The sequence below is a fragment of the Candoia aspera genome, chromosome 5, assembly GCF_035149785.1.
Source record: "Candoia aspera isolate rCanAsp1 chromosome 5, rCanAsp1.hap2, whole genome shotgun sequence".
Lineage (NCBI taxonomy): Eukaryota > Metazoa > Chordata > Lepidosauria > Squamata > Boidae > Candoia > Candoia aspera.
The window spans coordinates 84,982,302-84,997,628 of NC_086157.1; the positions used below are offsets into that span (position 1 = coordinate 84,982,302).

The 15,327-nt window shown below is 39.0% G+C and overlaps 1 protein-coding gene across 3 annotated transcripts in view; it reads right to left on the minus strand.

Moving 5' to 3' along the window:
- Positions 1–15,327, minus strand: part of DCBLD2 (discoidin, CUB and LCCL domain containing 2) — a 32,859-nt gene that overhangs the window by 4,696 nt on the left and 12,836 nt on the right. The window contains exons 6-14 of one of the 3 annotated variants that reach the window (XM_063305624.1): positions 14,762–14,895; positions 13,885–13,925; positions 13,467–13,682; positions 9,907–10,031; positions 8,520–8,667; positions 7,284–7,409; positions 6,852–6,917; positions 6,542–6,635; positions 5,518–5,567 (exon numbers count right to left, since the gene is read on the minus strand). In XM_063305624.1, the coding sequence (XP_063161694.1) occupies positions 5,518–5,567; positions 6,542–6,635; positions 6,852–6,917; positions 7,284–7,409; positions 8,520–8,667; positions 9,907–10,031; positions 13,467–13,682; positions 13,885–13,925; positions 14,762–14,895 (1,000 nt within the window). Of the gene's footprint in view, positions 1–5,517; positions 5,568–6,541; positions 6,636–6,791; positions 6,918–7,283; positions 7,410–8,519; positions 8,668–9,906; positions 10,032–13,466; positions 13,683–13,884; positions 13,926–14,761; positions 14,896–15,327 lie in introns of all 3 variants that reach the window. The other 2 variants (XM_063305623.1, XM_063305625.1) reach the window with 2 other exon arrangements.

A 15,327-nucleotide genomic window follows, 5' to 3' on the forward strand; every position in this document is an offset into this window, starting at 1 on the left:
AGTGGGTAACTAGGTTAGCACCTTGCCTAACTGGAAAAGCACTTAGGACTTATACCAATTTACCAGCACAGGAAGTAATAAGGGCAGTTATTTTGTATCAGTATGAAGTAATACAGTACTGGCAAAGATTGCATGAATATCTTTACAATTTTCAGGAATGAGTAAGGAACTGTGGGCTTGCCTAGCTGATCTAGGAAGAAAGTGGCCTGATGAATGAACCAAGGAGGAAATCCTGGATGAGTTAGTCCTTGAGCAATTCTTCCAGGTGTTACCCCCTGCTGTAGAGTACATTTTTGGATACAAGAACATCACCCAGAGACAGGAACAAATGCTGTGTCTTTAGCAGAAAATTACTTAGTAGCTCAAAAAGCAGAAGGCACTAGGAGGGGTAAAGGAGACCATGGAAAAGGCCTTAAGAAAGGTGGATCTGTAAAAGTTTCTACTGTGGGAGAAAAGAAAGAATGGAGTAGTCAGGAGAGAAAGCACATGGCTCTACTCAGACTAAAAGACAAAGGTTGCTATAAACATGGTAAACCTGGACACTGACAGTTTCAGTCAAAATTATTCAACCCCCATTGCAAATTAGGTTGATTGTCAAAACGTACAGACTTTCAGCTGCTTGCAATGAACAAATCAAATAAAAGCAATTGAAATAGCTCAACACAACGAATGCTTCAAGTGGTGTCCCCAAATTCAACTGAAAATGCAACTTATAATGACTTCTCCAGTCTCAAAATTATTCAACCCCTTCATGGCAAGCGTCTTCAGTACTTAGTAGAGCACCCTTTTGCTGTTATGACCTGCTGCAAACAAGATGTATAGCCAGGCACCAGCTTCTGGCAGCGTTCCCGAGGAATCTTAGCCCATTCTTCATGAGCAATGGCCTCCAGTTCAGTAATCTCCTTGGGTTTGTGTGCTGGAACCGCCTTCTTCAAATCCCACCACAGATTTTCTATGGGGTTCAAGTCAGGTGACTGTGATAGCCACTGTAGAATCTTCCAGGACTTCTTCTGCATCCAAGCCTTAGTGGAATTTGAGGTATGCTTGGGATCATTGTCCTGTTGGAAGGTCCAATGATGCCCAAGCTTCAGCTTCCTTACAGATGGCATGATGTTTTCTCCTGTGGCTTCAGTGAATCCATCTTACTGTCCACATGCTGCAGGTTTCCAGTGCCAGAGGATGCAAAGCAGCCCCAGAGCATCACCGAGCCACCACCATGCTTAACTGTAGGCAGAGTGCTCTTTTCAGCGTATGCTTCATTCTTCTTCTTCCAGACATACCACTAATCCATCGGGCTGAAAAGATCCAGTTTTGTTTTGCTCCACAGAACAGAATCCCAAAACTTCTGTGGCTTATTTATATGATTTTGAGCATATTGGAGCCGACTTTTCTTGTGCTTTTGGGTCAGTAGTGTGTACGTCTTGGAGTTCTGGCATGGGAACCTTCTGTGTTTAGTACGCGCCTTACTGCACCAAGTCTTGCTGCAGGTCTTTTGCACTCACTCGAGGGTTTCTCTCCACCTGCCTTCTCAGAAATCTGGTTGCAGCCACTGACAGCTTCCTTTTTCTGCCCCATCCAGGTAGTGTCACCACTGTTCCTTTAACTTTGAACTTGTGAACTATGCTTCCAACAGTGTCTCTAGGAACATTCAGTGCCTTCGCTATCTTTTTGTATCCTGTTCCTTGTTTGTGAAGAGCGATGATCTCTTCTCTTACCTTTTTGGACCATTCTTTTGACTTAGCCATACTGTATTTCTAACATGCAGTCAAACGTGACACTCAACAAACCCCGAGCCAGTTCAGGTATTTCATGTGTTCCAGCTCAAGCACACCTGGTGCAACGAATGAAGCCCTTGATTAGGGTGTGCTTGAGACAACACCTGTTTTGCATACTGTATGTGTGCTGTTGTGACGGATTCCATTCAGAGGGTTGAATAATTTTGAGACTGGAGAAGTCATTATAAGTTGCATTTTCAGTTGAATTTGGGGGCACCACTTGAAGCATTCATTGTGTTGAGCTATTTCAAATGCTTTTGTTTGCTTTGTTCATTGCAAACAGCTGAAAGTCTGTACATTTTGACAATCAACCTGATTTGCAATGGGGGTTGAATAATATTGATTACAACTGTAGCTAGGGACTGTAAGACACGATCTCTACAAAGTTCCATCTCAGCTGTTTTGAAAGAACCTCTAGGAAAGGAGATGATAGTTCCAGCAAGAGTAAATGAGAGAAAAGTGATTGGACTTACAGGAAGTAGGAAGAACTTAATGTGCCCTTATTTGGTAAAGGGAGCCTCTATGGTGGGTAAAGAGAGGCTAACAAGTGTACATGGAAGAACTCAAAAAGTGCCCATAGCAAAAGCCCAAATACAAGTAAAAAGAATTACAAAGACGCTGTTGGTAGGGATTGTACCCAAACTCCCCTTTCATCTTTTTTTCTCATTGGAACTGATTTTCCTACATATTGGGAGTTAATTAAAGAACCAGAAGAGGCAGATAAGATGCAGGACATGGTTGGAATCACTACAAGAGCCCAAGCCAAGAGACAGGCAGAGGTAGTAGACAAAGAAGAAGAACCTCAATGGCGGGGGGGTGGGGGGAACAGGGGGGAGGAAAAAGAAAAATAACAGGTCAGGCACAGGACAACGCATACTGACTGTAATGGTGATCACGGGACTGAGGGATACTGCGAAGGTAATAAATGCAGGTGTTGGTCGTAAATTTATTTTTCAGCACCGTTGTAACTTTGAATGGTCATTGAATGAGGCAGTCACTAAGCAAGGACTACCTGTAGTGACAAGATTATTGTAATTAAAGAAGTGAATGAATACAGGTAGTCCTTGCTTAGCGACCCCAACTGGGACTGGCAACTCAGTCACTAAGGGCTATGGTTGCAAATCTTGTAACCATACCAGGCTTACGACCTTACTTCCCCTTCAGTCATTAAGCGAAGCACTGCACTTGCTAAGAGAAAAATCACATGACTGCAACTTACGATTTTACTTCCACTTTCTCTATTTACTCTGTTTGTCACAAGCTGATTGCGAAGCACACAAATGGAGATCACATGACCACAGGACACTGCAACAGTCATAAATGCACTGGTCACAAAGTTTTTTGTTTTACACCTTCGTGACTTTGAATGGTCGCTAAACGAGGCAGCCAGTAAGTAAAGACTACCTGTAGTGTCATGGGCTTCTTCCCATTGCTGCTTCTCTTAGCCAGGCACTAAGACTTGAATTAAGCCTAATTCACAACTTATATGTGTTCACGTCAGAAGATGTTTAATCCTTGGGTGAAGAGCAATGACAAATCTCAATAAAATAGTTAAGAGCAGAGACATCACACTGACAACAAAGGTCCACATAGTTAAAGCAATGGTGTTCCCCGTAGTAACATATGGCTGTGAGAGCTGGACCATAAGGAAGGCTGAGAGAAGGAAGATCGATGCTTTGGAACTGTGGTGTTGGAGGAAAATTCTGAGAGTGCCTTGGACTGCAAGAAGATCAAACTAGTCCATCCTCCAGGAAATAAAGCCAGACTGCCCACTTGAGGGAATGATATTAAAGGCCAAACTGAAATACTTTGGCCACATAATGAGAAGACAGGACACCCTGGAGAAGATGCTGATGCTAGGGAGAGTGGAGAGCAAAAGGAAGAGGGGCCGACCAAGGGCAAGATGGATAGATGATATTCTAGAGGTGACGGACTTGTCCCTGGGGGAGCTGGGGGTGTTGACTACTGACAGGAAACTCTGGCGTGGGCTGGTCCATGAAGTCACAAAAAGTCGGAAGCGACTGAACGAATAAACAACGTGTTCACTCAAGGCAAGGTACTTGAATATTCAATCAATGTAAGAACACTAGATTTATTTTAATATGGTTATAAAGGTATATAACAGTAAAATTGTCCCAATGATCACATATGGTACAGAATTGTGGGGTCACTTAAACGTCCCTTTGCTTGAACAGATAGAGTCCTCTTTTCTGAAATGTATCTTGGGGGTGGACACGCCAATACCAACTCAAGCAGTAAGAGCAGAGTTAGGTATACCACCCACACAAAGCCACTCGGTAACAAAAGTATTTAATTATTGGCTGAAGATCCTATCCATGGACTCAGACAGATTACCCAAGCTTTGTTTTGAAGAGCAGAGGCATAATATGCCTTCTTGCACCTGGGCAGCCCAACTAACCAAATACCATCTCACAATATGGATTTTCAATTCATTTGCCAGTCCAGTTAGATATGAAGGCCAAGAAAAGTTTCAAACAAAGGGTTTTGGATGTGGCTGCCCAAGAGGATATAGCATCCCTAAAACATGTCAAGTCCTTGAAGTGGCTGGCCCAACACAAATCAGTCTTTCAATCAGAAAACTATTTAACAATTGTTTTTGCCCCAATATCTCAGAAGAGCTTTTACTAGAGCTCGTTTCGACCAATTAGACTCAATGGTATGATTTGGGAGGCTCCAAGAAGTTCCATACGAAGAAAGATTATGTATCTGTGGCACCCCAGCTTTTGAAGATACCACACATATCTTATTTGACTGTAAATTATACTCTGTAGAAAGGACTGACCACTTAGATTTATATTTAAAAAACAAAAAATACTGGAGCAGCCAGCAGAAACTTCCTTATTTTTTACAAGGTAAGAACCAGCTCATTACCAGCAAGACTGCACTCTTCATATCAAAGGCAATCTTAAAGAGCACAGATTACTTAGATCAGATTGGAGTTGACTGTAGGGGTGATGGTTTGATATGAATCTGTATTACAGTTTTATTTGTATCTACTAGTTTCTATGTGTATGTTTATAATGGCTTTTATTTTATTTTATTTCATATTTGATATGGTCAAAAATTAAATCAATAAAGTATCTGTACTGCTTTTGTATGTACTGTTCACTGCACAGTTACGTATTTAAGATGGGTGCCTATAAACATTTTTAAAACAAATAATTTGGGTACCATCTCAGACAGAAGAACCATATTCATGTATAGTGGTACACAAACTCATTCATACAGTTGCTGAATGGGACACGTATGGCCAGCACAAACCAGCAAGGGACACTGCTAGCCAGCCAACCCACCTACACGTTTGAGGGGAAGGAAAACAAAACAGCCTAAAATAACATTTGCAGAAGGGAAATGTTCATATCAACCCTTCATTGGTCAGGATGCTCAATAATCAACTGTTTCTAGCCATGTCTAATCAAACAGGCTAATAATTTAGCAGCCTAATTCAAAGTCTCCCTCTACAAATGCTTGAAGCCTCATGACCCATGGCTGCAACAGATAGCTCCTGTGCTGCATGGAAGTACCTGCCCTAGTCCCCATTCTATCCTATACCACGAAGGAAACAATGCTAGGGCAGTGAAAGAGATGAGGATCAAGGGTGCCACTTGAGATGTTTTGTTCAAGTAGTCAGGTGCCTGTTCCATCCTAAATATTAATTGAAATAAATTATAAAAACATATTTGAATCTCAAAACATTACAACAAGGTGTGCAACTAGTTACCTGCACGATTCCAATAAGGTATATCATATGTTCCTTCTGATTTTCTTTTTCTGAAAATTATGTCAGATGAAGAAAACATCTATGATCAGTATTAACTTAAGACTGTTATTTCGGCTAGAGTTAAGAGTATTACTGTTTCAAATACAGTTTAAAAATACATGGCTATAATATAACATGAAGAAGATGGTTTTCTTTATGTGCTACATTTACTATTAATTAATATAAATGGCAGTAATGTTATTTATTAAAATATGTCATCCAACCTCTAAATATATTGTTAAATGCATGTCTTCTCTAACAAATTATTCATTCATCCATTCATTCATACACTCACTAAATTTCCATCCTGCCTTTCCAGCAAGAGATAAAGGCAATACACATAGCAATTTATCACCACAATAGGGCTGAACTTCCATAGCTAAGAGTAGACCTAAGCCTGGGTGCCTTCAGGCCTAATCCAAGAGTTTCTGAAAATTATACTTCACTGAAGTATTCATGAAAAAGAATACTGCATCAAAAGGATTGTTACTGTTTGAAGAGGATTATTTGAATTCATGATTTTTTTAATGAATCTTTTGAATTTTTCCCATTTCATCTTCACATAGTCACTGTGCATCCTTGGTGATTTTCCACTGTTGTGAGCATGCAGATGTATTAACCACACTACTGTACCTAGGAATTCTGAAAACTGTGGCCCCAATATATCATGAGGACTCCCTGGAGATGTCTGCTCTAGAACAGGAGTGCAAAAAGTGTAATCTTGCTGATATGGTTCACCGGCATCCAGTTAACAGGCATCATAGCCTCTACCAGAGTAGGTGAAAGTAAACCTTAGCCCCATCCCACCCACTCCGCTTTTGTTGGTATTGTAGAAGCTTATAGCTCATATTTCACCAAACCTCCCAAAACTGGTCCACCATAGTTTTAGAGTATGGTTTTGCATGCTGTACAAAGTTGGTGTGACACTTAAGCCACACCAAGTTTGTGCAGTCCTTCTTTAGAAGCACTTACATAATTTGGTTACCTGTTTCTCCAGTGCCAGGAACAAACTATGATCAAGATGAGGGTGGTAAAAACCATGACCAACACAGGTACTAGAACAGCTATCAATGCTACATCTGAAAACCATTAAGACAGAGAATATGTAAGGTTTATAAACTCATTAAAAACAAACTTGATAAATCCCCTTTTATTTATTTAAATATTCAAGTGTACCAAAGATATGCTATTAATGCTAGGCATTATGTTGCTGTGCTATCTTTAAATATCAGTACCTTTAGTTACACTTGGTGTTACTGTAGTATTCTTGACTTTAGGAGAAAAAGTTGTTTTACCAGTCTGCAATGGAAAGTCATTGTTGCTCCTGGGTGGTGGAGGTAATGTTGCTCTTGGAGCCCGAACTTAAAGCAAAAGCAAAATTTTAAATAAATTATTGTTTTTTAAAAATTCCCATTTTACCTACACAAATATTCAGTAAAAATGCATATAACACATAAAAATTCATTTGGAGATACTTTCTTAGACTGCCATGAATATATTATGAATGGTAAGAACTTCTCAGTGTACAAAACAGTTGACAGTTCTAATTTAGCAACTTATCAATTTCTTATGCAAAACCTGCATGTCCTATTGGCTACAGACATATGTATTAGTTAATCATTTCTAATGAATGAATTTCAATGGGTTAAAAATAAAGTGTACCACAAAAAGGCACTATTAATGCTAGGCATTATATTGCTGCAATGCTATTTCTTAGATATCAGTACCTTTGGTTACACTTGGAGTTAACATAGTGTTCTTGACCTCAGGGGTGAAGGTTGTTTTATCAATCTGCAAAGAAAAGTCATTGTTGCTCCTGGGTGGTGGAGGTAATGATGGTCTTGGAGCCCGAACTTAAATAAAAGCAAAATCTTGAGATGATGTCATTAGTTTAAAAAGTAATGAGTAGCTTTGTTTTATATAATTTTACTTTTTCTCAAAATATCTGTTAAAGAGCGCCAGCAACTGAATGAGAATAATCTCACTATGCCAGAGAAAACTCACATGGTATTACGCTCATAATATAAAATGCAATTAAGATATGAACATCCAGGACCAGTCAGCCACCCTATGAAAATGAAACAAGTATTTGAGTATTGTATATCTGCTGTGCCATAATGGAACATTGAACTTACCGTAAATGCTCCTTCTCCTCTCTTCAGTATGTAGGATCAGTGTTTTAATGCTCATTAGGGAACAAGCAGCTTCCACCCAGTTTTAGTAAATAAGCAAAGAGTGCTCAGGCAAAAAAGGAGAGAAGAAATCGAACTCCTAACTTTTAAGCTATTCCCTATTGATAAGAGAGGTTTGGACACCCTCTCTGCCATCGAAAAAAAAAAGAGAGTGGGATCTCTGGATCAGAGGAAACACAGAGGCCGAGGGCAGAAGAGGAAGCCCATTCAGGATTACTTTCCAGATTCAGTTGCAGAACTCCAGATGAGGGAACACACTGTCTACAACAGATGGTGGAACAGCTACTTATCCTGACTAGGCTCTGCCCCAACTGGTCCCCAAAAATATGGAAAAAATCAGCTTATGACTGAAGGAGTTGCATATATATCTGGCACTTCTGCAATCATGAATGGAGTCAGAAACTCCTGAAGAGACTCACCTCAACAAGCAATTCTTCCTATTCCTTCCATAGTCCTTAAGTCAGGGCTGAGTATTTGAACCAAATCAGAAAGAAGATTCTTCAGTGTGTCTGTGGCTGGGCTAGCTACTCTTTTTCCAGCCAATGCAAATTCTCTGACAAAGGGAAATAGAGCTGCTCAGGCAAAGACCTGCACATTGCAGCTAGGCAGGATGGATCAGAACTGTGTGGTGGTTGTTTCCTCCCTGTAAGGGTTAAAATCATGACCCTACCTACTGAATGAAGGACAGAAGCAATGCACATAGGATGTCCTCCTTCTCCTTTGGAAAATTGTACATTTTATAAGGAATATATCAAATGCCACTTCACTTACCAATATTAAATTGACATCCCAGCAATTCTACTTTCATTGCAATTTTCTGATGCCATTTCAAAGGGTTTATTCTAACAAAGCGAGCAATAATGGGTGGAATGAAATTATTGCGAACTTCCTGATAATATCCGGTGTTGCCTTGAAATACCTAGAAAAAATTAAAAAATATTTAGATCATTAAATATACATAATATGAAATGTGCCATGTAATTCCATTTTTAAAGTGTTCCATTATTTTCAAATTCAAAAGAAAATTATGACTATCCCTTATGCCTTTTCCAAATTATTCTCATAGGAAGCTTTCAATTCTCAAAGCAGTTGTGAAATATTCATTAATGTAAATTCAATGAATGAATCATTAAAAAACAGAAATGTTTAATGTGCTTGCTTTTATATTGTGCAGGCTAAAGCTGGCAACAGCAGAGATAAAGAAAATGAAACTAGACAGGACTGTTATTAAAACACTGTGCAGATGCCCTCAAGATTCAAGGCTAAGAAAAAGACAACAAAAAGTTCATTGTCAGAGAAAGAGATTCAGGGTTTAAAACCTCAAGCTGACATTTCAATATAAATATGGCTAGATTCACAGATATAGGGAGCTGGAATCAAGCAACAACTGGAAGGCTGAGAGTTGTCAACTCTTGTCAATAGACAATTGCTTTATAGAGCTATGAAAGTTATGGCAAAAGTGTGATCCACTGCAGAAGTTTTCTGGAATAAGGATATTCATGTGGAAAATCCATGTTGGCTGACTTTGCAGAACATAGAGGGAAAGGTAGATTACACCTCCAACACTGATTTTATCAATTATTTCACCCTAAAGCACTTTACAGAACAAGAATAAGGTACAGATGAAGAAAGCTTCTAGGGCTGTATAAATTCTTCAGAAGGGGTGATTCAGATCTCATGGGGCACATACACAGAGCCTTTCTTTTTATCATTAAACCACTGCATCTTTTTTCAGGTTTGTGCAGGTACAACCCTGAATACTACTATATCTCTAACTAGTATTCTTTGATACTGGATCATCCAACTCCAAAAATTTTCTAGAGTCCCATCTATCCATTTCTCTCTTACTATGCATTTGTCTGGGCTTGTGTGATTTCTGTGGATAATCTTCCCTCAATCTAAGGATTAAGTGCATGAAATAGAAAGTACTTTTTTCTTTATTTTTCTATATGAGTACCTTTGACACAGGGATTGAGTGGGTTAGCTTCAAATGAAACATAAAACATGTTCAGTTTCAGAATTTACAAATAATTATAATATTCCAGTAAACATCGTATTTTGATCCCTCTTTGATCAGTGAAGAAAAGTACCTGCATGTTAAATCAAGGCTCTAAAAATATCATTTTGAAAATGCACAATGATTTCATCTTAATCTCACCTTATCTCTCTCAACACCTGGTTCTCTGTATATTGTCCACTTCTGTCCTTCATTGCTATAGAGAATCCTATAAGCAGAGACATAATAATGGTACTCTGCTAAGGTGCTGCCAGTTGTAATGATACCTGTGAATCAGAAGGTCCCCTTTACAATAAACAAATATAAAATATAAAAATATATATTACATATAAAAATGTAAAAAAAATAAACTAGTTCTTTAGCATGATATTTTAATGAAATTTCAGAGTATAACGTAACACATATTTATGTCTTTTTTGTGAAGATGGGAACATTGAAAGAAAAAAAAGAAGTTAGCAAAGGTGGAATTTGCACCAGTTCAGACTTCTAAATTCAAGCAAAATTTAATATATGCACCTTTGAGAGAGAGAGAGAGACAGAGAGAGAGAGAGAGAGAGAGAGAGAGAGAGACAGAGACAGTGACAGAGACAGAGACAGAGAGATTCATTCTGTACTTTGGTTTTTTCAAATTTTTACTTCTCTAAAGAACTGAAGGTGTGGCTATATCTATATTGAGTTGGCCCTGACTATGTTTAGGAAGGGCTGCTTGGACTGAAACCAGGAAAAGTTGCATGACAAAAAGTTGCTGCTTGTGGTACTAAATTTTGACAGGATATTCTTGGATTCTCTGGGAACCACAAATCAGCCTGGAAAGTCATGGCATCCAGTCTATCCAAAAACCTAGGGTAGCCTGATCTTAAACTAAAATACTTCTTGAATATCCTCTAACTTGAATACGCAGGATCATATCTATTGATTTATTCACTAATTCATTATCTACCAACTATATGGTTGAGTACCAGCTGGGCAGATCCTTTGGAAGAGACCACAGCACGGCTGAGCTTGGTTAACTGGGAAGAGTTTGAGCTGGCTTCTCCCAAGGAAGAGGACAAAGTCCTTGGGGCTGTGAAGTCTGCCACCTGTGCTATGGACCTTAAGGCTTCCCAGGAGGTGGCACATAGTTGGGTCCAAATGGTGATTAACACCTCACTGTGGGAAGGACTGATGCTACCTGTCTTGAAGAAGGGGTGATACTCTACCATGCTTGGACTCTACCATGTTAAATAACTTTCATCTGGTCTCCAACTTCCTCTTTTTAAGGAAGGTTGCTAAAAGTGTGGTAGATACTCGGCTTCAGAAGGCTCTAGATGAAGTGGATTATCTGGGCCCTTTTCAGTTAAGGTTCAGGCTGAGTTACAGCACTCAGATGGCATTGATTGCACTGCTGGATGACCTGTGGAGGACTCAGGATGGGGATGGTGCATCTGTTCTGGAACTCCTGAACTCTCAGTGGTTTTTTATACCATTAACCATGGTATCCTTCTGAACCAGTTCTAAGAGTTGGGAGTGGGGGTGGGGGGATTGTTTTGCAGTGGTTCTCCTTCTGTGGCTAGTTCCAGTCAGTGTTGAAAGGGGAATAGATCAAGCCCAAGGTTCCTGTAATGTGGGGTGCCTCAAGCTCAAGTCTCTCACCTTTCCTCTTTAACATCTATATGAGACTACTGGGAAATGCCATCTAGCAGCACAGAGTGTACAGATATTAATATCCTGATTATACCCAGCTATATATCTCCACCCTTGGCCAGCCAAGTGACACTGTCCCAGTGTTATCCTGTGCCAGCAGGCTGGGGAGGAACTGCTTTGACTCAACCTTAGCCAGATGAAGTGGCTCTGGGTTTTTGGTCCCCCTGGGTCTAGAGATATATAATCTTTGACTCTTGCCAGAGTAGCACTACCCTTGGCAAGCTGGTGCACAACTTGGGGATTCTCCTGGAGCAGGTGGTAGCCATGTCTGGGGCAATCTTTGCACAGATGCATCTTGTGTGCCAATTGTGCCTATACTGTGCTCATACTTGTGCTCATACTCATTCATGCCTTGGTCACTTCACAGCTGGATTCAGTAATTTTTTCTACATGTGGCTGCCCTTGAAGACTATCCAGAAATTATAACTGGTACAGAATGCAATGATGCACATAGTTCTGGGTGGTCCATGGTTTGTCCATATTAAATTGCTGCTGCATGAGCTGCTCTGCCTTCGTTTCTTTCTGGATGCAATTCAAGATGCTGGTTATCATCTTTAAAGCCCTAAATGGCAAGATAATAGCTTATTTGCAGGACCACCTGTCCTTGAGGTTATCTGTCCATCCCACTAGGTCAAATAGGGTGGGCACACTCAAGGTCCCTGTCTCAAATGTCATCTAGCAAGACCTAGGATGTGCACCTTCTCCATAGCTGCCCCGCCTTCTGGAAAACCCTTCCCCCAGAAATCTGGCAGGCCCCCATTCTCCTTGCCTTCTGGAAAGCCTTGAAGACCTGGCTCTTCCCACAGGTGTTGGGGTAGGATGAGGCTGTAGCCCAGCAAGAGGTTATGCTGATGTGTGGGACAGTGTTATCCCAGAGTGCCATGAGTTTTTATCGCAACTGTTTGGGGTTTTTTTGTTGTCATTATTGTCTTGTGACACACAGAGTTGTGGTTACAGTATGGGTGGTGTTTGACAAATCTTGAATCACTGCCAAAACAGCATTATTGGAATCTTATGCTACCTCACTGAAGGCCAATTCACCAGATTCCACCCAAATTTTAAAGGAGCAGAAAAGACAATAATATAAGGCTCTGCCCAGAAAGAAAAAACCCAAGATCAGAGGAAAAAAATGGTCACAGCTAATCAAAGCTACAAAGTCCACAAATCCTTCCCTATTCTGGCATAAAATAACAAATCATTTCCATAACGGCATTACAAAATTGCATTGTAGCACCCCCTCAAGTACCTGGGTACATCACTTCCAAGCCCTTTATTGTGATCCACACGCTAACACCTCTGTCATGGATGTACATTTATCCTCACTATCATAGAGTCCCCCAGTCACATGCAAGGAAGTTAAAAATTTTGTTAAACAGCTTAAGCTGCAGGCCCTCTACTGCGGGGTATCTATACAATCTAACCTAAGCAAATATAGATGGGCCTTTTCTAGAGCCTACTTTGATGCCCTCCCTTCAGCACTGCTGGCAGAAAGATTTCATGGGACTCCTTATTTACGGAAACTTTGCCCTTGTGGATCCAGGAAGGTAGAACTCTTGCCCATGTCCTCATACGGTGCCCTTTTTATGATGCCCCAAGATGTGCTTTGATCTCCTCAATCATCTCTAAATTTGAGGGTCATATTGATAAATTTTATGTTTATTAATTTTTAAAGGATGCTAACTCTATCCTCACATAGGATAGAGGTGGCCAAATATCTTCATCAAGTCATAAAATTGTGTAAAACCTTTAATTAGATATGTTATTTTGTTCTCTTATTTTCTTTTTTTCCCTGATAATGAATTGCTGTACCAAACTATTTCTCTTTTCGTACTGTAAAGGCTGGTCAAAAACCGTAATAAAGATATTTGATTTGACTTGACAGTATGGGTGGCTTATATTAAATCTTTTAATACCACAATCTAGCATTCTCTCCTTCTTTCTCTCAAATTAAATTCCAATTTTTAATAAAATACATATATTTTGTCTTCCATTAAAATAAATATTTCAAATGTACTTACCTGTTATTCGCTGTTCTTTATTTAGATCTATTTGTAACCACTGGTATTCATCATTAGTAAAAGCTGCCCAAGAGTGTCCAGGTCTTTTCAGCCTGGCTCTTTCGGGCTTCCAAGTGCTTGGTTGACCCAGCTGCTCAGGCCATTCTAAAAATGAGGATGCATTAATTTGTGAATCAGCAATTACTCCAGACTCCATTCCAAGTGTGCCATAACAACCTAAACATAGAGATGAACAGAAAGAGCAATCACCAGATTAAAGGAATTTGGCAACTGTGTTGTGTCCAAACCTGAGTATTCAACATAGGGCAAAGAAATATACACATTTAAATACAATTTTAAAAAAAATCAAAATGAAGGAGAGATACAGGGCTGAATAAATTATAGATCTCATTAAACCCCAAGAGGCATGAAGGCTTACCACTGGTTTTAAAAGTGAAGAGACCTGAAGACAGAGGACCTCTGTGTAAACAAAACAAAAAACAAAACAAAATCACAAATCTATAGTTTATTACCAACATACTTAAAATTTTCCCTTAATTTCTGTCTATGTATTTTACGAGAATACTACTCAAGGATACACCATTTCTGCAATGTACCATTTTGCATTATTCTTTAGCAGATAATACTATTTTGAAAGACTAAAAGTCTTCACATTCAAAATAATACAAGGAAAACCAGACTTCTAGACAATGTCTCTGCTACTTTAAAAAAAAATATTAGTACTCAGGTTAGCCACACTTCCCACTGAGACCTACAGCTTAGCAAGCTTCTCAGTAAAAAACTACTATTTTGCTTGTGTACTTTCTTGAAGTCAATATACTGAGCAATAATTAACAACATATGAAAGCTTAAAAAGATATAAATTCTTTGCAATCCATGATGAAAAATATTTCTAATAGACCCTTCAGTTCTCTGAAACATACTGAACTTCTTCCATATTTCATTTCTATTTCTTAAAAATACTCTCCTGGATTACATAAAGGATGCTAAAATGCTTCATAACTCACTGTTTTAAGAGTTAAAAGTATTTACTAGTCAACATTTTAGACAGGTACCCTAAACTATTAAGCAACAGCAGCAATTTCATGGAAACGTATTCTGATACTATTAAAACATGTTTTGAAGTTTTACAACTTTCAATGAGACCTTGAAAGTATCTAGTCTGTACTTTACAGTAATTTGTAAAGATATTTAAAATACTGGCCCTGGCTTAATGTTTCAGAGCTTAGATTTATCTGCATGTCAAATTCTAACAATACTGAAATGCAATGACTAAAAAGAGAACACATACTTACACTTTTGATGTAACATTGTTAGCCAGAGAGCTTTCATAGTATGGAATACCTTTGCTGATTACAACATTGATTTGACCTCCAAGAACGTTGGATACCACTCCTGCATGTACACCAGCCATGCAAAGGGAAGATGACTTAGGAAAGAAGATGGATTTGAAATCATGTGTTAATTCACAGTATTTCAACCATTTTTGGTAAAATACTAATTTTTTTTATTCATTTAGCTTCTTTTTACAAAACCTGAAGTGACTTTTCCAGGATCTAGTGTATTTCTCATGGTTAGAACTACAATTCTCACTGTCTTCAGTCAGCAGGCTTTTGGTAATCCTGGCTGAGAATTATGGAAATAATGGAATTGTATGTTCAACACTTCTGGATGAAATTGGGGAAGGCTACTCTAAGCATACAGTGATGCTTAAAAGTTTATGAACCCATCTGAATTTTCAGTATTTCTGCATAAATATGACTAAAACCTGAACTGTCCTCCACACAAGTCCTAAAACTAGATAAAGACAACTCAATTAAACAAATGAGTCAAAAACATTGTACTTGTTCATTTATTTATT